Source organism: Prionailurus viverrinus, chromosome A3, assembly GCF_022837055.1.
Source record: "Prionailurus viverrinus isolate Anna chromosome A3, UM_Priviv_1.0, whole genome shotgun sequence".
Lineage (NCBI taxonomy): Eukaryota > Metazoa > Chordata > Mammalia > Carnivora > Felidae > Prionailurus > Prionailurus viverrinus.
The window spans coordinates 118789659-118816521 of record NC_062563.1 but is presented as its reverse complement, the minus strand read 5'-3'; the positions used below and the strand labels follow the sequence as shown (position 1 = coordinate 118816521).

General features: G+C 40.1%; 2 protein-coding genes across 11 annotated transcripts in view; one reads left to right on the top strand and one right to left on the bottom strand.

Annotated features, from left to right (window-relative positions):
* The window catches only part of RBKS (ribokinase), a 125344-nt gene extending 117545 nt beyond the window's left edge, over window positions 1-7799 (bottom strand). For 5 of the 8 annotated variants that reach the window (XR_007151142.1, XM_047854025.1, XM_047854027.1 and 2 more), the window contains exon 1: window positions 7588-7718. Coding sequence is in view for 6 of the 8 variants with exons in the window: in XM_047854025.1 (XP_047709981.1) it covers window positions 7588-7676 (89 nt within the window). In the remaining 2 variants the exon portion in view is untranslated. Of the gene's footprint in view, window positions 1-14; window positions 1356-5205; window positions 6086-7587 lie in introns of those variants that run through there. The other 3 variants (XM_047854029.1, XM_047854024.1, XM_047854028.1) reach the window with 3 other exon arrangements.
* A 248-nt stretch (window positions 7800-8047) lies between these two features.
* The window catches only part of BABAM2 (BRISC and BRCA1 A complex member 2), a 400445-nt gene continuing 381629 nt past the window's right edge, over window positions 8048-26863 (top strand). For all 3 annotated transcript variants that reach the window (XM_047853047.1, XM_047853045.1, XM_047853046.1), the window contains exons 1-2: window positions 8048-8173; window positions 11483-11634. In XM_047853047.1, the coding sequence (XP_047709003.1) occupies window positions 11507-11634 (128 nt within the window). In that variant the 5' untranslated portion in view covers window positions 8048-8173; window positions 11483-11506. The remainder of the gene's footprint in view (window positions 8174-11482; window positions 11635-26863) is intronic.

Genomic DNA, 26863 nt, shown 5'->3' with positions numbered 1-26863 from the left:
CCTCCAGGACTCACCTGTTTGTTTCCTTTCTCTTCTGGATAACACGCCTGCTGTCCAATATCCAGCTGCTTCATAGATCTTGTCCCTTATATACCCCATTTTCTAGTTGTTTATGGTGGGAAGGTTAAGTCTGGTACTAGTTACTCCATTATGGTCACAAGTAAATATTTTTGAATGAATGATCTATACCTTAAAAGACACTTCTAGAAATAGCTGGGATGACAGATGCCTCTGTACATAAATCTTACAATGAGGTGAGAGCAGAGCAAAAGTGCTGTGTACGAGTGTAGCCCAAGGAGAAAAGTAAACTAGTTATTAAACAGGAATCTGGTCAGAATGAAGGAAACAATAAGGGGCCACATCCTCTTCCATCCCTCCAATACAGGATTGAAGACTGAGTACAGACGGCACTGGGAGAGGCTAACAAGTCAAACAGTAAAAACATCATTTAAAAATTAAAATGCCATCTGATGTCAGCTAGTCTTTTTGGACAATCACACACAGACCTCCTTACTCCCGGGTGAGCAAAGTTCTGGAGAGAGAATAGAAGCTTGTCTAGAGAGGTACAGGAAGACCTAATCCTGGAGCTAGAACCTGTGAGAGGAGCGGGCAGGAGAACTATGTGTGTGGATGGGGGATTAGTGAGTGGGGACGGGACAACTAAAGGACGGCGTAAGGTATGCAGGAAAAGCAGGATGTGGAACAACGGAGCGGAAAAGGAACTGGCGAAGCTAAAGCGTTTATCAGAGTTCCTGATGGAAAACATTTTGCTTCACTGAGGAAGACAAGCAAAGTATGAATAGTGATAAATAACTACACAACCGGTATTTTGTTTTCTATTTTGCCAATTAGTTATAGTAAACTTTAAATTTCAAAATGACTTCTGTCACCACATTGTAATTATCCGGGCTACTTCTTCCTGCCATCTGCTGGTGTAGGTTAAAGGAATACAAATGGAATTAATTTTATCCTAAGCGAAATGTAATTAGAAAGATAAATCAGTGCACCAAAAAAAAAAAAAAAATGTACTCTGGAATCAATTATTAAAAATTTTAACTTATCTACTATTTTTGGGTTTTGGTGCTCATGCTTCTCCCACATTCCCATCATCGTGAATAATCGAGAATGGATTATGCTCGAACTTTACAATACATTTGTGAGATAGGTTAGAATAGGCATTATCCTCCCTTTGGCAGCAAGTGAGCTATAGGAATACAAATCTGACCATGTTGTTCCTGTCCTTTGGGCCCTTTGCTAGTTCCCAGGGCCTACAGATAAAAACCCTAGCACTTTAGCATGGCTGATGAATCCTTTCATCTTTGTTTTTTTTTTTAAGTTTATTTATTCTGCGCGCGCACGAGAGAGACAGTGGGGAAGGGGCAGAGAGAGAAGGGGAGAATCCCAAGCAGGCTCTGTGCTGACATCAGACAGCCCAATGTGGGGCTTGAACTCATGAACCATGAGATGGCCTGAGCCAAAGTCAGACACTTAACCAACTGAGCCACCCAGGCGCCCCTACATCAACATCTTACATGTGACTCTTCACAGCCCAGTAGCCGCTGTCCTCAGCACACCCACATATGCCCACATCTGTGACTTTACTTCTGTGTGTTATCCCAGCTGGCCAGAATGTACTTAATCCTTTCCTCTTTTTTGCTGGGTTAGAACCTGCTTCTTTTCTTTTTTTTAAAGTTTATTTTCAGAGAGAAAACACATGTGTCTGTGTGCGAGTGGGGGAAGGGCAGAGGAGAGAGTGACTCCCAACCAGGCTCTGGGCTGTCAGCGCAGAGCCCGATGACGGTTCCGTCTCACAAATCGTGAGATTATGATCTGAGCTGCAATCAAAAGCTGGACGCTTAACTGACTGAGCCACCCAGGCGCTCCTGCGTATTTTCTAAAACTTGGCTCAGGAGGCATCCCATCCAGGCGCTTTTCCCTCTGCTCCTGTAGAAGCTGCGGGCACTTAACCACATCACACTACAGTGATCGATCTTTGTGTCTGCCTTCAGGAGCAATGACCATGTTTTACTAATTGCAGTATCCTTAGCACTTAGCACAGTCTCAGTCTTTGAATGCTGTACACAAGTGACCAAACTTCCGGAGCAACATTCGTCATGAAGCCTGCCCGACCTTCCTTTCCCTAGAATACAGACACTAGGGCATGAAGAGCTGACAAAGGAACGGATGACTAAAGGGACTTCTTGGTAATACCACATGGGAGGTGGGCTTGCTTTGTCATATGTAATTTACTTTTTAATACATGTTTTCCTCGAAGGGACCAGAATTAGCAAATTTCTGATGAAAGATTTATTTTGACGTTAGGGAATTTGGTTGACAGAAACATTTACCAAAATACTAACTTTAAAGTTGGTAACTAATAAGCAACTTTCAAGACCAATTTAAGGAGCAGAAGGAATAATAAAGGATATTCTATTGCTTTAACATTGGACATGCAGGGTATTCCTCAGGCTTTTACTTTACTGAAAATGTGATGCACAAGAGAGTTTTCTGTTCTAAACATGACAGTCAAGAGGCTTCTGGGGGAATGCAGGTTAGAGGTTACTGTAATACGTTAAACACGTGTAACCTTTTCTAGGTATGGCATACATTTTTGGCTTTTTTTTTTTTCCCCCTAAGTAATACATGTCCAACGTTTCATCCACTTTGGATCAAAAAGCTTCTAAATTCACTTATTCTGCCATCCAATTAAAATCTTTTGAGAATTAAGCAATCATTTCCTGACTTGCCAAGGATTAAATTTAGATGCTTGGTTGAACATGAGCCTTATCTCTCAAGCCATCGCCTTTAATTGGAGCATGTGAAAGGATAACATAGAGTTTTAGTTGACATCATAGTCTATTGCCATGGAAATGTAAACATGGATTTGTATTCAACTTGTCTCAAAGCAAGTTTTAGGGGTACGGAGAGACTGGGAGACAGGAGATAAATTATGTAAAAAAATGTATGCTCTACATGTTTGAGCGCCCTCGGAGCTCAGACCCTCAGTGATCTCATCCTGCCTCACGGCCTCAAATATCATCAATACACTGATGACTCTCAAATTTACATTTCCAGCTGGACCTATCCCCTGAACTCCAAACTCCTGTATCTGTCTTGACAGTCTCATTTGGATGTCTAACAGGCACCTCGAATCTCACACGTCCACCCTGAGCTCCAGATACTGCCCTCTCCGTACCCAGTTGGCTCTGCTCACAATCTTCTGTATCTCGGCAAAGGTCAGCTTCCCTTTCTACTTGCAAAGGCCACAGAACCTGGGAATAATCCTTGACCTATCTCTAGTCCTCAGCAAATCCTGTCAGCTCTGCCTTCAAAATATAATCAAAAGATGCTCATTTCTTCCCATTGGCACTGCTTTCAAGCTACCATCATTTCTCGCCAGGATTCTTCTGACTCTGAACTGGTCTCCTCTTTTCTGCCCTTGCCTTCCTTCGGTTTATTCTCACAGTCTCCACAGTGATGATATGAAAATGCAAATCATATTAGGTCATCTCTCTGCTCATCCTCCAGTGGCATTTCATCTTATTCGGGGTATGACCCAACATCCTTTAATCATTAATTGCCCTCTCCCCTCCTGTTTTTCCTTCTTCAGCCACACTGGACTCGTTGTTGGTCACTGATCATAAGAGGCATGCTCCCACCTCAGGACCTTTGCATATGCTCTTCCCCTGAGTATCTGTATGGCTTGCTTCCTTTCCTCTAGGTTTTGACTCAAAATCACCTCTTTAGTGAGGGTTTCTGTGGGCAATGGTCTAGAATAATTACTACTTCCATCTCCCTTTCATGCTTTATTTTCCTCCTTAGCATTTACCTAACATACTATGCATTTTACTTATTTCTATTGATACTGTCTTTTTCATTGGAATGTAAGCTCCATGAGGGGCACCTGGCTGGCTTAGTCAGTAGAACATGTAACTCTTAATTTCGGGGTTGTGAGTTCAAGCCCCACATTGGCTGATGGACTGATGGACTGTGGGGCCTACTTAAAAAAAAGAATGTAAGTTCCACGAGGCAGGGGTTTTTGGCTGTGTTTTTCATCCCTGCATCCTCTGCACTTAGGGAAATACCTGACTTAGTATAAAGTCAGGAAGTATTTGTTGAATGCACAATTTAAAAAATGGGTGATTCATGTCATAAGAAATAAAAGGTTATTAGTGAGAAAGCATGATTAACAAAGATCTCTAAGCTTAATGTCTAAAATCATTCATTTGTTACTGGGTTTTCATGGAAATCTGTCTTTGGAGGAACTCTGACTTAATTTTCCACAAGGACAAGCTTGATATCTCTTAACTTTGCATTGTGGAACTTCAGAGATGACTGTTCAAGAAGAGAATAATGATACACATAGGTGGGTATTAAATAATGTTCATTGTTTACCATGTTGGATGAGCTAATGATATTTTAAAATTATTAGTACACAGAGCTTACTATTCATAGCAAACTGAAATTAGACATGAAAAAAAAGTGGCTCATTGATTGAATTAGCAGTGTCTGGCACACAGTAATGTAATATACAAAGTGAGTTGGACTTGGATGCCGTCCAAGAGGGATTAGTTACTGAAGGAGTCTTATTTCCGAAGTGATTCTACGGTATACGCACAGGTGTCCGGGTTGGCTCCAGTTAAACTAAGAAATCAAGTAAGGAACTGTCATGAAGATACTATCTTTAGGCCCGAAAATGAAAAATCCTTGGTTGTTCTTCACCCGCTTACAAAGTAAACAATGAATGCAGAGACTACAAGCCTTCGAGTGAACTGCAGATGGAAAGGGCTATCAAGATCAGCCAGAATTACAGGCAGAATGATATAATGGAAGGATAAAGCTTGGGAAACATGGGTTCCAGCTTTCACTGTGCCACTAACTGGCTGTGTGAGTCGGGGTGAGTCCTCGAAGCTTAGTTACCTCACCTGTTAAATGTGGAGGATGGACTGATGGGCTTCAATGGTTCCCCAAGCTCTAACTATTATAAGATTTTTTGACTTTAAGCTTAATCAATGTGGTAGACAGAATAACGTCCCCCCCCCCCGTTCCCCTCCCACCTTGCCCCAAAGACATTCACATCCTAAACCCTGAAACTTGTGAATGTTATGTGGCAAGGGAAATTAAGGTTCCTGATAAGCTAACTTAAAATAAGGACATTATCCAGAATTATCCATTTGGGCTCACTATAATCACAAGGGTTCTTACAATGTAGAAGAGGAAGGCAGAAAGTAAGCCTCAGAGTGATGCCATGTGAGAAAGACTTGACTGACCATTGCTTGCTTCGAAGATGTTGGAAGGGGCCATGAGCCAAGGAATGTGGGCAGCCTCTAGAAGGTGGAAAACGCAAGAAAACAGATTTCCCTTAGGGCCTCCAGGAACGCAGCCCTACAGACACCTGGATTTTAGCTCAGCGAGATCTGTGTCAGACTTCTGACTTGGAGAACTGTATTACATTTGTATTATTTAAGCCACTAAGTTTGTTAATTTGTTACAGCAGCCATGGGAACTAACACAATCATGATAAGTACCATAACTAGCAAAGTTGGAGCCAAGTTATTACAGATGCAGGGTTTAAATGAAAATTCTATACTCAGGTATTTTGTAAAGATCTTCAGAGGCAGGAGTAATCAGAAACCATAAAAAGTTTGCAGAAAAGTCATGAGAATAGTCTCTAAGGGAATAAAATTTTTACTAGTGATTCGTGGGAAGGGTAGAAACCTGGTTATTTTATAAAGGAAAGAAAATGATGAGAGAAATTAGAAAAGTTATATACCACATAAGAGTTTCTTCTCTGGGCCTCACTTTACTCTTTTATGAACTGAAGTGCGGGGATAAATAATCTCTAAATTCTTCTAGCACTTAAAAAAGATTTTAAAATCCTGACGGATGCTAACATGAGATGACAGGTGCCTTTGACACTCCCCCCTCTCCAAAGTATGAAGAGCCCTCATTTTATAAAGTATAATTATCTTTAATATCTGATGGTCAAGCTTCACAGAAAACTCTTAGTTCAAGAAGAAAGTGGCTCTGAATTTTAACCCTGACATTTATTCAGGTCGAGTGCATGGGAAATTTGTTTAGCTTTCTTACTCTTCTGCTACTGCACCTATAAAAGTATTGGTTTTGGGGGGCCCCCGGGTGGCTGATTCGGTTAAGCATCTGACTCTTGGTTTCGGCTGGTCATGATCTCACCATTCGTGAGCTCAAGCCCCACATCAGGCTCTGCGCTGATGGTGCAGAGCCTGCTTGGGATTCTCTCCCCCTCTCTCTCTGCCCTTCCTGTACTCTCTCTCTCTCTCTCTCAAAATAAACAAACAACAACATAAAATAAAAGTATGGGTTTTGGCAATCACTACATCTGCCCCTAGCAGTCTCTCCCCCTTTCTACTCTTGGTCTAGAAATTTGATGACCTAGTTTATAAACAGTTTAAGCAGCGTAAGACTAAATTGGTTATGTAAAGACCCTAGAACTATTTTCTAAGCAAAACACAGGTTGTGCAGAGACTTGGTGACTTCTTTTGATTGTCCCAAGGCCTTTCTGTTAATTTTCAGGCTCTCTGCTATTGTCTGGAAAAGGAAGGTTGCAGGACAGATGAGGTCTTAATGTTGTATGCGTGACCGTTTTTGATCTTTATAATGTAAAAAATATCATACCTGAAAAGCTATTCACAAAAATGTTAAATGGGAGCAATCTGAATTGGAGGATATTCTTGGGCTATCTGCTTTTTTAAAAACAATGAACATGTAGTGTTTTTAATAATCAGAGGTTGGATTTTTTTCTCTCTTCCTTCCTTCCTATCTTTCTTTGAGTAGGCTCTACGCCCAAGGTGAACTTGAACCCACAACCCCAAGATCAAGAGTAGCGTGCTCTAAGCAATAAACCAACCGGGCACTCCGCCATTTTCATTTCAAATAATGAAAAATTAGAAGGCTCTCTCCATCCTATTTTCATTCAGCATATTTTCATGATCTGATCATTGTTTTTTTAAATGGTTGTAAACACTGTGTTTGTAGGTTTTTGGTTCCCATTTGGGCTATCGTAAGGTAACCTATATACTGACACAAATAATACTAAAAGGCAAGGTGTCAATATGAACTGCAGGAATGCCAACGATCAATACGGTTAAAGGTGACTGAGGGACTTTTGACCTCTCTGCTCCACTCATTCAAGTTCAGGCGAATAATATCCAACCTGGTCAATGTCACTGTACAGAAAAGACTTTCCTTCACCTAGTCCTTACAAAAACCCTGCGAGATAGGCACGATCTGAGAGAGAAAATGACTTAACCATTACTTAGGCTAGGCAGGGGACAGGTTCAGCAGCCTGGTCAAGAAAACAGGAGCAGCTCTTGCAGAGCCTCTAAAGTAACAGTAAGAGATTTCATTACGTCCTGGCCTCTATGTTCCCCGACCTAAGAGTTACCTTTACAAACTCAAATTCTGCCTCTTCAGCGTCAGGAAGGCAGGCTGCGGGCTGGGGAAACCTGTAGCTCACCCCAAAAGCGAACACGATCGCCAAAGCCCCTGTGCCACGCACGGTCCGCCCCCTCCCGCGACCTCAGACTCGGTGTCCTGAGCCGGACTAACCTGACCAGGTCGGTCATGCAGGAGCCCACCACTACCACCGCCGCCACCTCCTCCTGCCACTGCCGGCCGGGTTCCCCACACGCCGCCATGGCAAAAAGGAGGCGCTCTCCAACCAGGAGGCTGACCTTTGCCCTTTGTCCGACCCCGTAACCAGAAACGCCGCTCCTACGCTCCCTAACGACGCGGGCCTTCCAGACGCCCCTGCGGGTCGCCCACCTGACTGCCCGAAATAACCCCAGCCCCCCAACTGCCCTCCGTTCTTTCCGGGATGGTCTCCCTGCACCGCCTCTCGTAACAGGGCGCTTCTGATAGTTCCAGACTCCACGCCACTCGCCACCCACGAGGCCCGCGCGGAGTAAAGACCTTTCAGGCACCGCGGGGACGCCTTTCCGAGTGCCCGGCTCGGTGCGTCCGGGGGCGCGCACGCCTCCCGGCTCGCGGGCGGCAGAGGGGGCGGGGCGGGACGTCCGGGGGCGCGCACGCATCCGGCCCGCGGTGCGCGCGCAGGTCGGTGCGTCAGTCGGGGGCGCGCTCGGGTAACCTGTACCCCACGTAGTCGCCGGTTACCGATCGGACTAAGTTCCAGGTACCTGGACTGGGGCTGGTGCGGGGAGGTTGGATCCCGAGTCGCACAGGTGGCGCTGAGGACCGTGGTTTAAGCATGCCCGGGGCTCGCGGCCTCTTCCTGTAGAGAAGGCCCCCCGTTCTAAAGATGCCCTGCTCATCCCTATCACGCTGGTCCCCGCAAGAACGAGCCCCCAAGGCCAGAGGCTGCTCTTTTTGCATATTTAGCCCGCCCCCTGGTCCCTCATTAAACTCAGACTCCTTCCTCCTGCCGGCCTGGTGAGGGGATCATACAGTTTGGGAGAGGGAGAGTATCCCTTTTTAGATGGCCCCTAGAATGGGGTGGTCATTCTTTGGGTCTGAGCCGACTTGTTTTTCTTGAATGTTGCCCCTGGACAAATTGCTTCCCCACTTAACTTCCCTCGTGCGCTGTATGACGTTGAGGTGACGCAGCAGGACGCCACCCCTTTCCGTTCCATGACGTCAGCAGGGCACATGTTTCCGTGTTTGTCATCCCATCTTAATTGCGAGATACTGGACGGTGCTTTAGACGTCTTTGTAGTCTACAGCCTGCCCATCAGAGGACCTTGTGTGACCCTATTTTGGGCAGCAGGCCCTGTAAAAATTGTATTGCTGCATTTTCCTCCTGTAATACGTCAACATCAGGAAATACACATTGCACAACTGGCATTCAGAGGAGGCTGGCCACTGTAAATTTTTTGCCTACCTGGGATCTATTATGAGACTATGATGTGAAAAAGCTCATATTGGGGATTATTCCCCATCCATGCTCCTGGCTCAAAAGGATCACACCAAAGAACCATCATCTTTGGCTCTTTGGTGACGTCTGGTTTTGGAGTGTTTATTTCCCTTCTTAGAGAAGTCACTACACCTGCGGTTGAAACAGATTTTAATGCTGCAGGAAATCTTGCACTGTGAAAAAAAAAAAAGTGGCGTTGTAACTGTTCTGAAACAAATTCATTCCTTCAGGTATTAGTCTGAGGTCATGACAGTTGCTGAATTGGGATGCATTGTTGTCACCTTAAGTATAGTTTGGCTTCTGGTGCGGGTTTGTTCCCTGTAGGATTTGACTAGTAGATGACTCAGGCCATCTTCCACAGCTGACCAGCCTGTAGTCAAACCTGTTTCTAGTTGTCAAGCAACCATTAGTTCAAATTCGTGACTTTTTTGTCTGTTCAGATTTTTTAAGGTGTATACTTAAATAGCTCTGATGCTTTTCTCTTGGTGATTGCAATTGTACATTGTTATGTGAGGGGAGATTGGGTATAGTGACTTCGAGGGAGATCTGGATTTGAATTCTGATCTTTATGCTTGCTAGGTTTGTAACTTTGAACAAGTTACTTAGTCTTGCTGAGCCTTAGTTTTCCAATAATAATCAGGGAACAGGGTTGTTGTGGGGCAGTAAATGAGATTACATAGTGGTGGGTAATATAGTGCCTGATGCTCAGCAGAGTTTTCAGCATGTGCTGATTGTTTCCATTTTTCATAGAAATGAGAGGTAAAATAATGATAGGTATTATGGGGAAAAGCATGGAAGAATAATTTTGTAATGTAGGTGAGATCCTTTTGCTTTTTTTCCAGATGAGTATTTCTTTGCTTTGCATATGATCTAGATAAGCATCCTTTCAAGAACTGTGACATCAGTGGGTAGAAGTAACAGTGGAAATGTTGCAAAATAGGAAAAAAATTAAGCATCAAGATATAATACGGGTTAGTAGACTGTTCAAGGACAAATCCCAGAAGTTATTCCTGTCACCTGCAGAGTGGGGATTCTAATACCTGCCTTCCTGCCCAGGATTGTGAAGATCAACTGTAATAATGTATTTGGAAGCTCCTTACAAGTGGTAGTGTTATAAAAATGTACAACATGATTTTTATGGTTGAAAATACAGTGCATTAGATGTTTATTCCTACTTCGTGGGGACATTGAAGTGGTGGAGGGAGGTCATCTCCCACCCATAAGTGGCTGGTAGGGGAGCTTGTTTTATATTTGCAGAAAGGATGATTTGAGTACAGAAGTATAAAGCCTTTACTGTCTCAAAGGTACTTCTGGGTGTCGTTGCTAAATTAAGGTCACCATGTTACTATTTTTTGAAAGATCACTGCGGTCCTTCCCTTTATTACCATCTGAAGTGATTAAGACAGGTACTGGTTTTCAACATTTATTTTGTCAGAGACCTGTAAGTCCTCTTATGGTAAAGCAGATGAAAACTAGAACCAGAACATCATTTCCTTGTAGTTGTAACTTGCAGGAAATTAATTTGCCTTTGATGTGGGATCATCCTTTCAGATAGAGGAAGAAAGTGATTATTTAAATGGACTTATTCACCTCTGAAAGTAGACCTCTACTCATTTAGAAATCTATTTAGAGGAATTCATGCATTCCCTTTCCCTTGCCCCATGGGTTTCCAAATAATTTAGATATGATTTATTGGTTTTGCTTTTGCATTTTCAGGTGTAAGTACTTCTTAGTGCCTGAAAGTCAAAGTCTTTTAGATCCATGTGAGTTTGTGTTGCTTAATATTTGGATAAGTGTATATTTTCGTGATTTAATTGTTAAGTAGCTTTTTGCTGCATATATTCCTCAGATACATTATCCTCTACCAATTTTTTTGAGGGCATATTATCTTCTTTCCATGCCTTAATATTTCTCTAGTTTTTATCTCTTCACTCATTTACTTATTAAAAGATTTCTATTGGTGCTTAGCGCATGCCAGGTACTTTTGTTAAACACTGGGGATTCAAGACATGGTCCCTGCAGAGGGGAGATCACAAAGCAGGTGGTTAGAACACTGTGGAGGACAGTGGATCAGAAGTAAGTAATTTCTAGTAAGTAACAAGTAGGTTATGCTTAGTCACCAATTTTATACAGTTTTATCAAGCCCTTCTTCTCGTGGGGACACAGAGGGAGCAATTCCTAACTTAATGGTGTGTACCTTTTGTGTGTCAGGGGAGAGGATTGTGAGTGAAGGCTTCTTAAGGCCTCAACTGAAGTGGGAAGCGGCTGATTGTAAGATAGCTTTAAGTAGTATGTGGCAGTGTAGAAATCAGCTTTGGAAAGGAGGAGGGAATTGGATTTGAAGGGTTGCTTCTGTTCCTGAAAAGCATTGATGTAGTCTCTGCGCTGGGGAGGGGAGCAACAGGGGGTTGGTTTCTTCTGGAGGGTCATTAAAAGAGGCTGCTGTATGACAGGAAATGAAGTATTCATTCAAGAGACTGAATACTGTGTGTACTGTGCCAGTTTTCGGGAAACTTGTTATATCTAGTTCCTTTGGATACCCTGACCGCTGTTCTTTCCTTCTGCTTTCAGTGGTGATTTGCAAATCAAGTTAAAATGTCCCCAGAAGTGGCCTTGAACCGAATTTCTCCAATGCTCTCTCCATTCATATCTAGTGTGGTCCGCAATGGAAAAGTGGGACTGGATGCTACAAACTGTTTGAGGATAACTGACTTGAAATCTGGGTATGTACCAGAACTGATTCAACTAATGTATCAGAACCAATCCAGCCTTTACCCAATAATAAACTTTTACCACCAGATTCATAAAAATTGAACACCAGAGAAATTCATCAAGTCATGGCCTTATCGCATGTTGGTGCAGTTGGTTTTGTCCAGTTCTTGACATTTTATGTTTCAAGTTGTTTTATTTGTGTTGTGGACCGTTACTTTATGATCAGAACGTTCATGTCTGGTTTTTTTTGTTTGTTTCTTTGTTTTGGGGCATGTCTCTTTGTTAACAGTGTGCCATGTGGTTTTTCATGCATTGACTTGTTTTCTTGTTATGTCTGCTGCAATCCAGAAGGAACTGTAAGAGTTGGGTTTTGGGATTCTGAATATGACATCATTTGATAATCTCTCCTAATAGGAAAATTATAATAGCTAGCTGGCATGAGTCATTTTTCACAGTGGGCTTAGAACAGTTGACTCTCACACCTGGAAATGTTGCATTAAAAAGCCCCAACTTGTTATTTAGAAATAAATTTAGATTTATAGAGAATTTACAAAATAACCACAGAAAATTAGGGGTGCTATAATGCTGTTAGTTGTTCTACAATCCTTGTTTGGATTTTTCCAGTTTTCCCACCCGTGCACGTCCTTTTTTTTGGTCCAGGATCCAATCCAGGATACAAACTGAATTTAGTTGTCACTTCTTCTTTTTAACCTGTGACTGTCTTTGTCCTTCATGATTTTGACACCTTTGAAGATAGCACTGGCTAGTTGTTTTATAAAATGTTGCTCAGTATGGGTTTGTCTACTCTTATCCCTTGATTGTGTAATCCCCTTCCTCCCCCGCTCAGGAATACTACAGAATTGTACGATTTTCAGTGCATTAGGTCAGGAAGTACATGATGTTCATATGTGCTGTTACTGGTATGTTAACGTTGACCGCTCAGGTAAGGTTGTATCTGCCAAGTTTCTCCACTGTAAAGTTAACTTGATCTTCCCTTTGTCATTGGTAAGTATCTTGGGGAGTGATGCCTTGAGACTGTGCACATGTTCACTTCCTCATCATACTTTTGCCACTAATTTCTGTGTCTACTGATGGTTCTTGCCTGCAAACGTTATTACTGTGGTGCTGGTTTAAGAGTGATTTTCTATTTTCTTTACTCCCCCCACATTTATTAATTTGAATTCTGCTGTAAGGAAGCACTATCCCTTCTCCCTCACTTACATATTTATTCACTTATTAATTATGTCAGTATGAATTTTTAGGTGTTTATTTTATTCTGTGGGTCATAGCCAAAGATTGTCTTCATTTATTTTGTTCCTCAGTTGTTCTAGCTTTGTCACTGGGAGCTTTGTCAAGTTGACTTTTGTGTCTTTTTGACATACCCCCATCAGTTTTTGTGCACTTTCTCACTAGAAATGTTGCATTCTTGATTCTCTTTAAGCTTTTCTTTTTCGGCCCTTTTACCTTCTCCTAAGTCTTGCTGTTTTTTGAGTAAGCTGAAGACTTACATACAAGGGTATATACTTACATTCTTCAGTAGTCAGATAAAGAAGACTGAATTGGATACTTTATTGGAATAGTAGGATGCTTTTTAAAAGATCTGGTATTCTCTTCAATTTAATCATTGGGTATGGGGTTTCTTTTGGAAGTGACAAAAATGTCCTAAAATTGGATAGTGTGATGGTTACACAATTCTGTAAATATGTGAAAAATGACTGAATTATGCACCTTATAAGGGCGGTTTTTGTGGTATGTTAATTATAGCTTAGAAAAGCTGTCCTCAAAAGAAGCCAGACCCATGAACCAGAGATGTTTACTGTCCCGAATGGGTAAGACATGGAGATAGGTCTTTCTTCTTCATTTGATCACAAATATTATTTTAGAGGTGGTGAGGACCTGATAGAGGACTGGGGACTGACTTACGTAAGGTGATGTGATCTGAATTTTTTACTCCTTGTGTCAGTATCCTGAGAGAACAGTTGGGTTCATCAACAGAAAGTCACTTTGCTTCTTTTCTGCAGACTCCCTCTCCAGTGCTTCCCAATTACTGAATGTTTAGTTGAGTGTTTAAATGCAAATGGTGGATATGATGATACATTGAAATGAATCCACTAGACCTGGCCTGGTCTGGACTAGCTCTGTGAAAAATATTTGAAATGACATTAATGGCATTTAGTACTTAAGGAATGTACTTTCTTTAGATTTAAACAAGGAATGCAAATACCTCTCCCTACATTAACAAAGTTGCTACGTGTAAAATGATGTGGAAAGCCTTAGTAATCTAGAGCATTAGTGATGCCTTTTATGTAGTACTTGTCTGAAAGATTCATGAAAATTCTTTGGAATCTCGTTAACAATTCTTTCTTCAATCCTTACATCAGACTAAGTGTGCATTCCTTAAGTTTCCATAGCAGAACAGTGGCAGGGTTTGGGAAGAGAATGGCTTTTTAATTTTTTTTTTAATTTTTTTTTTTTTTTTAGTGTGTCACTTTATGGCATTTCCCTTTCTTTTAGATCAGCAGCACTCATGGTTACAAGAAATGGGGTACACATTTGTGATTTATGTGAACTCAAAAGGGTATACCCTGTAGGACACAGCATATGCAAAAGTTATAAAATGAGGAGACTTGATTTCTAGGGGTGACAAGAACTAGTCTTCTATGTATGGCTACTTGCCCTTGAAGAGATGAGGTCTGGGTATCTATATTCTAGATCTGGCTCATAGGAGAAATAGATAGGTAAACACTATTCAAAGTAAGATTTTTTAAAAAAAAATAGAAATTCATCTTTATTTCTCTTATGGCACCTAAATCTTTCTACCTAGTGTATACCTATGTATGTATGTGTGTTTCTAAGTTCCATTGCTAGACTGTCACGATCTTAGGACAGGGTTCTTACTGAATTTTTTAGGTCTCCTTAAGGTCTGCCATAGTACCTTTCGCATATAGTGTAGTAAGTAGAGGTTGAATGAGTGAATAAGTAAGATGTCCTAGAGAAGTTGTCTGGTTTGGGGATCATAGTGGTTTGGATTTCTGGTTTGGAAACATGTTTTATTGGTCTGGTAGTTTATTGCTTAAATTTTGTTATATGTAATCCTTTAAAACATCATTCCTTGACAGATGAGTGGACATTTTTGAAATGATAGTAAAGTGTTTTATAGTACTGGGTTTACTCTTCTAGGTAGAGGGGGCAAATTTTTATTTTAGGGACTTATTCCATGAGGCTTCTGGATGTTTATTAGCTCTTTGTTCTGTTACTTTGATCACAAGCATGTGCTATTTGTAAGATGCCATATTTTGTCATTTTTAGTGATTTACTAATCTTGAAGATATCTAAATGTTCAGCGTTCTGGAATGATGCCTGGCAAATGTAAGAGAGAGGAAAGCAGAGGGCTCACTGCAACCTGTGGCAGCCAAGCCTTATTATCTTTTTTCAGCATATCACAGTGACTCAACCTTACTGGCACATGGCTGTGTTTGGGGCATCTGCTATGACATCTCATCCGCCCACAACTACCTGTTGCATTTTTTGTTCATGTTCTGAATTTCATTACTTAATTAAAAATAGATGCTCAGTGTACTTGGTTACTAAATAGAACGGTTTTAAAAGATGAGTGCTGTAAGCTTTGAAGACTGATCTCCGTTTGCTGCCTTAGTCCCTCTAGCTGGCAGGCTGAGCCTTTATTATTAGCCTTGTGCCTGGAAGGAAGGTGCTGCGCAGGAGGCATTAGTTTAATTTTGAGGATGGGTGACTTTTAACCATTTAGTATCTAGCTGTTCACTGGGCTTTTCCATTTCACTTTCTTTTCTGTATTCTTTTGTGATCTTTTTCCTTTCTTCATATGCATATCTTTGTACATTCATTATATGAAAATATATCTCTAAACCATATATAGTATTATTTTGTATATTTAAATTTTTTTTTTCAACGTTTATTTATTTTTGGGACAGAGAGAGACAGAGCATGAACGGGGGAGGGGCAGAGAGAGAGGGACACACAGAATCGGAAACAGGCTCCAGGTTCTGAGCCATCAGCCCAGAGCCTGACGCGGGGCTCGAACTCCCAGACCGCAAGATCGTGACCTGGCTGAAGTCGGACGCTTAACCGACTGCGCCACCCAGGCGCCCCTATTTTGTATATTTAAAAGGTTCATACAAATGGTATCATCCTCTGTGTGTGTGTGTATGTGTGTGTGTGTGTATGTGTGTGTATGTAGTTTTTTTTCTTTTTTTCCCCTGCAGCTTGCTTGTTTTGTTTAGTAGGAAGTTCATGAGATTTACCTGTTAATACCTATGGTTCAAGTTCTTCGGACTGCATTGCTGTATCATATTCCATTGTATAAATATGCCTCCCAATTTTTTATTCATTCTCCTGATTGACTTACATGTTGTTTTAAGTTTCTTTTGATGAAGAATGCATGCCATAATGAACATTCTCCCACCTTTGTGCAAGAAGATATATATGAGAATATTTTCTGGGGCTTCCGTTTTTTGTATTGGGTGTGTTCATCCATTAGTGGTTATAAAATCAGTTGAGTGAGTCACTCCAACATCTAAAAAATGAATGAGAATAGAATGGAAACTATCAGAATGTGTCACACATAATAAAAATAAGCACTGTTTTGTGGATTTTGCTTTCAGTTAAATAAGTAAGTATGTGGGTACTGGGTCACAATGCAAAATATGTGTGTTTTGATAAAAAAAAAAGTTTGAAAGCAAAAAAAAAAAAAGTTTGAAAGCAAGCTACCCCTCTAGAGTATATTCCTAGGAATAAAATTGCTGGCTCTTAAGGTATATGCATCTTCCATTTTATTAGATATTGCTAGATTGTATCAATTCCCTTTCACCAGAAACGAATGAGAGTTCCCATTATTCTGTAGCCTTAACAATACTCTGTGTTGTCAGACTTAAATTTTTGTCAAGCTAATGGGTGTGAAAGAGAATCTCATTATGTTTTTAATTTGTATTTTCATGATTATTAGCGTAGTGAAGAATATTTTGCTAATTCAGGTGTTTTTCTTTTAGGAATATCCTTTGCCCATCTTTTAAGTGGGTTGTTTGTAGTTTTATATAGATTTTATTTTATTTTTGAAAAAAATTTTTTACTAAAAGATTTTTTCTAATGTTGATTTTTAAGAGAGAGAGAGAGCGAGAGCGAGAGAGCACGCACGTAAGTGAGGGAGAGGCAGAGAGAGAGATAGGGAGACACAGAATTTGAAGCAGGCTCCAGGCTCCAATCTGTCAGCACCGAGTTGGACGTGGGGCTTGATCTTATAAACTGTGACATCGTGACCTGAGCCAAAATCAAGAGTGAGGTGCTTAACCAACAGAGCCACCCAGGAACCTCTGTATAGATTTTAAATCATTCTTTATGTATTTTGGAAACTAATCTTTTAGCAGTTATATGTATTACAAATATCTTCATGCAGTCTGTGGCTTATATTCTTTTTTAAAAAAGTATATGTTATCTATTTTGAGAGAGAGAGCAAGAGAAAGCGAGAGAGTACGGTAGCAGCAGAGAGAGAGGGAAAGAGAGAAAATCCCAAGCAGGTTGCACCCTGTCAGTGGGGCTCAATCTCATGAACCGTGAGATCGTGACTTGAGCCAAAATCAAGAGTCAGACATTTAACCACCTGACCTACCCAGGCACCCCAGTATTCTTAATTTCATGCTATTGATGTCCAGAAGTTTTAATTTTAATGAAGTCAAATTCATCAGTATTTTCCTTTTTAGATTTGTGCTGTGTGTGTGTGTGTGTGTGTGTGTGTATGTGTGTGTGTGTGTGTGTGTGTGTATGTTTGTGAAAGAGAGGGAGAGTTTCAGGAAATTCTGTCACACTCAAAAGTCATACATCTTCCTCCAAGAATTTTAAAGTTTTCCTTTTTGCTCTTCAAATGGAAATTTATTTTTTTCTGTAAAACATGTTGTGGGAGATACAGTTTTTTTCTTCAGATGGATAATTGGTTATCCCAGCATCATTTATTGAAAAGTCATCCTTTGCCTGTGGATCTACAATGCTACCTCTCTTATTATGTCAAATTTACATCATACATGGATCTGTTTCTAGGCTTTCTGTCATGTTCTGTCAGCCTCATTGTCCTTATGCCAATTGCACACAGTGTTAATGATTACAGTTTTATAGTATGTCATAATATCTGGTAGGAAAACTTTCACCCATCTTGTTCTGATTTTTAAAAATTGCCTTGCTTAACCATATATTCTAGAGACTTTTATGATAACCACATTTAAATAGTTGCATACTGTTCTACTAGACCATCCCCAAATTCACTTAACAAAGCTCCTCTTCTTAACTCATTGAGAAAAGAAAATAAAGGGAAAATGACCTGGTGAGAAGGGCTAATTGAGAATTAATTGTCGGGAAAGCTCTCTGAGGAAATGGCATTTAAGTTTAATCATGAAAGAGAAGAATAATTCGATGTGAAGAGCTGGGGAAGTTGATGTAAAAAGGGAATACTGGGTGTAAAGGCAGGAGAAAGCTTTGCATGTTCAAGGATCTGCAAGGCCACTGAAAGTTGAAATGTAGTGAGAAAGTGTAAGAGGGAAATGAGATGAGATTCTAAAGATAGTCGGGGGCCCGATTATGGAGAGGCTGGTGGGCTATATTAGGAAACTTGGGTTTTATTCTGGGTGGAATAAGGAGTTATTGAAGAATTTTAAGCCGAGTGACATGATCTAATTTATATTAAAAAATCATTGGTTGTTACATAGAAAGAGGCTTGTGCAGGATAAGGTAGTCTGGTTAGCTGTCCATTTGTACAATAGACCAGGTGACAGATGATGGAATGTTAAGAATATGGTGGTGGCAGTGGAGATGGAAGGAGGTGAATAGATTGTAAGCTGTTTAGAAGGTAAAAACATGAGGATGTTGAATTTGGGATTTGATAGAGAATCAAGAATGACTTCTTCCTTCTAAATTTGAGCTAGTGAGTAAGATGGTTATGCCACCTGCCGAGACGCGAAAGATTGGTGGAGGAACGACTTTAATTTTGATTGATTGTTGTCTATGTCTGCCATGCAGTTATCATTGTAGGTTTCCTTTTGCTTCTTTCCCGTGTTGAATCTCTTATCTTACTTTCTTGTTTTACCCTCTTGTTTTGTTGGAGCGTGCACTTCAGTAGCATACTAAGAAACGGAGAAGAGGAGGTTTATTTTTGAGTTCTTGAAAGTCTGAAAATGTATTTATTCTACGTTTAAACTTGATTGATAATTTGGGCAGGTACAGAAGTCTGTTGCAAATTATCTTCCCTTCAGATTTTGAAGGCCTTGGTCTGTAATGTTGGGAACCCTTGACACATTGTTGTAGTTTCATGGATGCGGTGTCTTCTCTGTAAGGATATTAATTATTGTTTGTTTTTAAAATTGAGGTATAATTGACCATAGTTTTAAAACAGCATTTTTTTCTGTACCTTTCACTATCTCGGTTTTGCTCTCTGTCTTTAGTGTTGGTGGCTTTCCTCAAACTGTTGATTCTTGTCTGTCCATGTCTATTAAGGAGGGAAGAAGAAAAATGTGAATTTGAAGATGTTGTACATGGGTGGACTTCTCAGCTACCGAACTTCACTGTAGCGTGATCAGGCAGCACCCTGGCCTCTTTATTAGCTGATAGTCGGATTCATTATTTGCAGATCTTTTCTCTAGGGCTATAAAAAATAAAAGTTTCTCTGTTGGGGCTCCTGGGTGGCTCAGTTGATTAAGCGGCCGACTTCGGCTCAGGTCATGATCTCATGGTCCATGAATTCAAGCCTGGTGTCAGGCTCTGTGCTGACAGCTGGGAGCCTGGAGCCTGCTTCAGAATCTGTCTCCCTCTCTCTCTGCCCCTCCTCCACTCATGCTCTGTTTCTGTCTCTCAAAAAATGAATAAAAACATTAAAAAAATAAAAGTGTCTATATGGATGCATATAGTCCTGTGTGCCAGCAAAATTCTAACTATTGGGCCAGAGTATGTAAATATTTAGACTTCTGACGTATTTGGTGTATTGTTATATTTATATGTAAGGATATTTAAATATACATATAATTATATGTCTCTTCAGAAATGTATTATCAATTTATATTTTCACTAGCAGTATATGAATATGCCAGTTCCTGTACAGTTTTGATAAAATCGGTATTATAAATTCTGTACGGTTATTGCTAATTCAATAGATGCAAATGGTATTTAATTGCTCTTATATTTTGCTTTATTTATTGATATGCGTGTGTGTAAATTACCACTTCATGATGTCTGTTCCCTTTTCTGATGTGGTATTTGTCTTTTTTGATTTATAAAACTTTTATATATATTATTATATATCTATATATGCAGATATTATATATCTGCATATATATATATATATGCAGAAGCTCTTAAATATTGCTCATTTTTTTTTTTTTAATTTTTTTTTTCAACGTTTATTTATTTTTGGGACAGAGAGAGACAGAGCATGAACGGGGGAGGGGCAGAGTGAGAGGGAGACACAGAATCGGAAACAGGCTCCAGGCTCTGAGCCATCAGCCCAGAGCCCGATGCGGGGCTCGAACTCACGGACCGCGAGATCGTGACCTGGCTGAAGTCGGATGCTTAACCGACTGCGCCACCCAGGCGCCCCAATATTGCTCATTTTTTGAAGCAATAATAAATGTACAGCACATAAAAAGTAGAAGGGTGTTAAGTAGAAAATAAGTCACTTTCCTATTCCTTTCTCCTAATTTTATTCTCTGGAGGTAACTACTCTCAGCAGTTTCTTTTCTTTCTTTCTAGGGGTGTTCTTTGTAGATGTAAGCTCCCCCCCCCCACCTTTTTTCCATTTCTGTCTAAATAGTAGATGTGGCAGAGTGTTATGGTAATGGCCCCGAATAAATCATGCCTCTCTTTATCTGGTCTTCTCTGAAGATGATTTTACTCCTCCTTTCATCAACAGGTAGAGAGTCTGTTTCCTCACCCCAGAATCTGGGCTGCCTTTGTGACTTATCGTTACCAGTGGAATGTGGCAAAAATGTCATGTGACTTCTGAGCGTAGGCTCTACCAGGTCTTGTGGTTCTGTTCTCGTGTGGAATACTCCCATCACCATGTTCAGGGGGCTTGCGTCTGGTCTCCTTGAGAGAGACCGGCCCACGGAGCCCAGCTGCCCCGGTTCTGCTTGGCCCCACAGCCAGCCTGTCAGCCAAATGCAGCTGCATGTGCGAGTCATCCAGGGGCTGGCAGAACTGACCAGCCCCCTGACGCAGTGATGGGAGATAACAAGTTGTTTCCTGAAGCCATGAAGTGTTGGGGTAGTTTGTTATGCAGCAATAGATAATTGAGAGAGTAGCATATTATGTATTCATCTGACCTGTATATTTTGAAGACTGTTCTGTATTAGTACTGATATAGCTGCTGCCCCTTTTAAATGTCTGCATAATATTCCAGCATCTGAGCGTACTCTAATTTAATCATTTGTTACTGAGACAGGTTCAGTGTCTATCTTTTGTTATAACATGGGGCTGTAAAGAATCTCCTTTACATTTATCTTTGATGTGCCAAAATGTTTACTTTTTATGTTGTCATCAAATCTATTTCCTTCGTGAGTTCTTTTAACATTTTGCAAGATTAATGCCTTTTCCACTTTGAGACACCTGTATTTTTTCCTGAGATACCTATGCTTTCTTGTATTGTAGTTTCATTTTTACTTGAAATTAATCCGGAATTTATTTTGGTATATGATACAATGTAGGAATGGGATATTATTTTTCTAAATAATCGTCTGGTTGTCCTAGCATTATTTATAGAATAAATCTTTCACTTATTCACTATTTTGAAATGCCATCTTATGTGCTAAATTCCTGTATTTATTTCTGACTTTATTTTCAGTGATCTGTATTTGCTTTGTGCAGTTATACAGCTTTTCAATTATTATAGCTGCATACTATGTTTAAATACTCATCATCTCACCTGCTGGGAGTTTGAATAAAACCTTTTTGTTTGCAGAGAATGGATGTCTTTACAACAGGGGTCAGCAAACTTTCTGTGGGGTCAGTTTGTATTTTAGGCATGTAAGTCTTACGGTCTGTGTTACAACTATTCAGCTCTTGTAGCATGGAATCTCTGACAAAACACAAATGAATACGCGTGTTCCAATAAGATTTGATTTACAAAAAGAAGCAAGCCGCCCTTGGATTGTAGTTTTACAATATTGAGTATACCTGCTTTTAATATTGATATCTCTTCAGGAATGTGGTCAGTCTGTCCTATTTATGCCCACTTCTCTGTCTGTCAGTAAAGGTTTGTGTTTTCTTCATTTTGTTCCTGCACATTTACTGTTCACTTTATTCCTAGGTGGTTTATTCTTTGGCTGCTTTCAAGTGGAGGTTTTTAGTGGTTTATTGGCATAGATGAAAGCTAATTTAGAAGTTAGATTGAAGTAAAGGAAAAGATGTATCGGAAAATTTAATAGTTCAATGATCTGTTATCTGAATCACTAAGAATATTTAAGAAGAGTTCGAAGAAAGGAAAAATAGCCGGAACCAGAAGATCTAAAGCAATACTGGGGGAAGGGGCTGGGGTGGCATAAGCCAGAAGTCAAGGTAGACAAAGGATGGAACCCAGTGAGCCACCTTTAGGGGTGTTGGATGGTAGCATGATATAGTGGTAAGCAGGTATAGGGTTTTTAGTCAGTGAGTGCGAATCCTGATTTTGACATTTAATAGCTTAATGAGCTTTGGCAAATTGCATACCCTTTCTGTGCCTCGGTTTTCTCTTACTTGGGGATATTGATAATTGTCTTATTGAGTAGTTAGGGGGAGGAAAGGATATAACTCAATATAAAGTACTTAGAATATTTGTATTCTAACAATACATTTAGTGTATTGTATGTATGTAATGTAATGTATGTATGCATGTAATGTATGTAATGTAATATAATAATACATTTAGTGTGCAATAAATGGTAGCTATTTTTATCTATGACAATAAAAATGCTATTATTATCATATTATGTGTCTTATATAATATATTTTGCATGGCATCATACATATCATTATTTCACTGTAACTGTTATTAGGCAGTTGGTAGAATCACTTTGGCATTTCAGAATCAGGGACTCTTTAAAGAGTGAGTGTCCATGCAGGCGGTATAAGGGAGCTGTCTAAATAAGACTAAGGCAAGCAGAGCAAGATAAGAGGTCACACACATATAACAAAAGTTAGAAATCATAGAGCAGATAAGGACAGGAGAGCCAGAGACTTCTGTTTCTGGGGTAGCTTTCTGTCTTTGTTCATCGCCTTTTGGAGATCCATGGAAGCAGAAAAAAATATCGGTGTAGCTAACTCAGACCCTCAGGTGGATGTACTTTGAAATATTTGAGTAGGTTGAAGAATGAATGGGCTTGGCGATGCCAACTTCTATTTTAGCACACAGAACCTAACTGTTTTCAGCAGGTGTTTGAGATTGAACATTGGCTGTCTTGACCAGAGACATGCAGTTCTCTACACAGGGTTGAAGAAGCTTTCCTGCCAGGACCTCAGAAGATGGTGTACAGACTAAAGTGGGGAGCTCTGTGGGAGGGTGGGGAGCTAGTGTGGGCAGTGCGTGGGTGGGGTTGTGGATGTTACAGGGCAGAATTTTGGCTAGGGCTCAAGGTGCTTATCTGGGCACCCGAGCATCTAGAAACACAGTGAATGGTGCATAGTGTTGATATTTTGAGTGGTATTACCATTCCTAGGTTGTCCTCTGGGAATTACTGTGTGTGTGTGTGTGTGTGTGTGTGTGTGTGTGTGTGTGTGTTTTAACTTGGAGAAACACAAGTTCCCCTACTCCTCGTGCTCTAGGCTTTTCTTCTCTTAGATCTTTGACTTGGGTAGCTGCCTGTCTAGCCTTCTTCTGATTATAATAGTATGATACAGTAATGTAAATTTTCATAGGGTGATACAGTAATGTAAATAATGTCAAACAGTTAATTTTTTTTTTTTTTAACATTTCAGAGGGCTTTCACTTGTTTTATTTTGTACATAGGATTTTTGGGAGAAGAAGTCAAAGGATGGTATTGGCTTTGGCCCAGTGAACTCTGACATCATTGACCTTAGGAACTTGTGCTAGGGTTTCACAGTCTTCCTACAGAGACTAGGGTGGTCAATGCTGGGAGAAACCTGGGTCTGGAGGTTAATGATTTTGATTATGAATTATGAATCATATGGACTTTTCATGCCCTACAGTGACTTCATTTCAAAGTGGCTTCATTTGGTATGGAAGTTTGGGTAGGGGAAGAGGTAAAGAGAAGTTGCCAGTCTGATGTGTAAAGGAAAGGAGGTAGAAGATTGATTTAATCTATTCCTAACTCTACTTTGTACTGTTCAGGGGAACAAAAAAATCACTCTTACTGTTATCTTTTGTCCCCTCTATTCTGTGCAATTTTAAGATGGTATTTTTTGACTGGTTTCTGTTTCATTAGAATGACAAATTTGCAGAGTTCTTTAGAAGATGAGTGGGACTCTTTTAGTTCACATTCATGGGCACATGATAATAAGTTTGTTTCAAGACTGCAAATTAGGGGCACCTGGGTGGCTGTCAGTTAAGCGGCTCACTTTGGCTCAAGTCATGATCTCGGGGTTCTCAGGTGCAAGGCCTGTGTCGGGCTCTGTGCTGACAGCTCAGAGTCTGGAGCCTGCTTCAGATTCTGTGTCTCCCTCTCTCTCTGCCCCTCCCCTTGCACTCTATCTCTCTGACTCTATCTCTCTCTTTAAAAAAAAATTAAAAAAAAGTGCAAATTATCTAGTCCTGTGCTCTCACTTATATGTTAAAGGACTCTAAGGAATCCATGTAGATAGCCCCCTTTTTAACTTACATGATCCCTGAATAATCTTGCTTTCTGGTGCCATATTCTTGAGAAACAATTTTGTAATCTTCCTTTCAGGGCCACATTTCCTGAGTAATTTGGTTATCTTTCTAATGGCATGTTATGAAAGTTGTTTTTCCCATTGACCTTGCTTCTCTTGACTTTTTGAAAAATGTATCCTTTTTTGTTTTCTGAAATAGTTTTCATCTCAACCTTTGCTCTTGCCAACTTATTGATAAGAGCTCTTGAGTCAAGTGGAAGTTTTGGGAGAACGTTTTGAAGTTCCACTGTGAAGTAGGTATAATGCCCTCAGAAGGATTGTTTGTTGTCGTTTTTAAATCTGTGGACTCCTTAGACTTTTTAATTTAAAAACAGCATTTAAAAATTTTGTGCTTCAGTAAATTCTTAATAGGTAAATTCACTTTGGGGCTTGGCACACACTTTGCTTTTAATGTGGTAAAATATACACACCATTTACCACTTTTCACCGTTTTTATGTGTACAGTTGAGTGGCATTGAGCACAATGTAGTGCAGCGGCCACCGCCACCCCTCTCCAGAGCTTCATCTTCCCAAACTGAAACCCTGTGCCCGTGAAATGATAACTTCCTGTTCCCCTCTGCCTCCATTTTATTTTATTTTCTGTTTATGAATCCGACTGCTTTTGGTACCTCATAGAAGTGGAATTAGGCAGTACTTTTTCCTTTATGAGTGGCTTATTTTACTTTGAGTAATGTCTTCAAGGTTTTTCCTGTAGCACAGCTCAAAATTTCCTTCCTTTTTAATAAGGCTGAGTAATATTCCATTGTGTGTATATAACACATTTGTTTATCCACTTATCCATCCAGATCCAACCATTTGACTATTGTGAATAATGCTGCTATAATCATAGGTGTACAGATATCTGTTGGAAGTCCTGTTTTCAGTTCTTTTGGGGGTATACCCAGAAGTGGAATTAAACATATGGTAATTCTACTTTTAATTTTTTCAGGAGTCACCATATCCACTTCCACCGTGGCTGCATCATTTTATATTGCCATCAGCAATGCGTGGGCTTCCAAATTTTCCACATCCTCATCAGCACTTGCTGTTTGTTAAATTTTTTCTTTGTTTTTAAATTAAAAAAAAAATTAGTACTCATCCTAGTGGTATATCCTAATGAAGTGGTATATCATTGTGGTTTTGCATTTTCCTGATGACCATTGACATTGAGCATCTTTTCATGTGCTTAGGGGCAAGTTGCATATCTGCTTTGGAGAAATGTCTATTCAAGGTTTTTGCCCATTTTTTAATCGTGTTGCTGGTGGTGAGTTGTAGGAGTTCTTTATATATATATTCTAGATTCTTTATATATTCTAGATAATCAATTCCTTATAAGATATATGATTTGAAAACATCTTTTCCCATTCCATAGGTTGCCTTTTTGTTTCTGTTCATAGTATCCTTTGATGCACAATGTTTTTACTTTTGATGAAGTATATGTGGTATAAGAGTTCGACTTTTTTTTTTTTTTTTTGCGCGTGGATATCCAGTTTTCACAACACTATTTGTTGAAAAGACAGTCTTGCCCTCCATTAAATGGGTTTGGCACTATTGTTGAAATTATTTGACCATATATTTGAGGGTTTATTTCTGGGATCTGTATTCTATTCACTTGGTCTGTATGTCTGTCTTTATGCCAATACCACATTCTTTTGTTTAGCTTTGTAGTAAGTTTTGAAATTGGGAAGTGTGAGACCTCCACCATTGTTTTTTTTTTTTGCAAGATTGCTTTGGCTCTTCAGTATTCAGGATCCCTTGAGCTTCCATATGGATTTTAGGATGGCTTTTTCCGTTTCTGCGAAGATTGTTGTAGAGATTTTGATAGGGATTGCTTTGAATTGATAGATTGTTTTTGGGTGGTATCGACATTTGAACAGTATTGAGTCATCAGTGAACACAGGATGTCTTCCCATTTATCTGTGTCCTCTTTAATTTCTTTTGGCAATGTTTTGTAGGTTTGAGTACAGTAGTCCCTCCTTTTCTGTGGTTTTGCTTTTCATGGTTTCAGTTACCCATGGTCAAGTATGGTCCAGAAGCGGGTGGTCCTCCTCCTGACACATCGTCAGAAGGTCAGTAGTAGCCTAATGCTACCTCATGATGCCTACCTCCTTCACCTCCCTTCTCTCATCGTGCAGGCATTTTATCATCTCCCATGGTCACAAGAAGAGTGAGTACAGTATAGTAAGATACTATGAGAGAGAGAGAGAGACCACATTCACATAACTTTTATTATAGTATACCATTACAATTGTTCCATTTACTTAATAGTTGTTGTTAATCTCTTACTGTGCCTACTTTATAAACTAAACTTTATCATAGGTATGTATAGGGAAAAACAGAATATACATAGGGTTTGGTACTGTCTGCGGTTTTAGGCATCTGTTGGGGGTC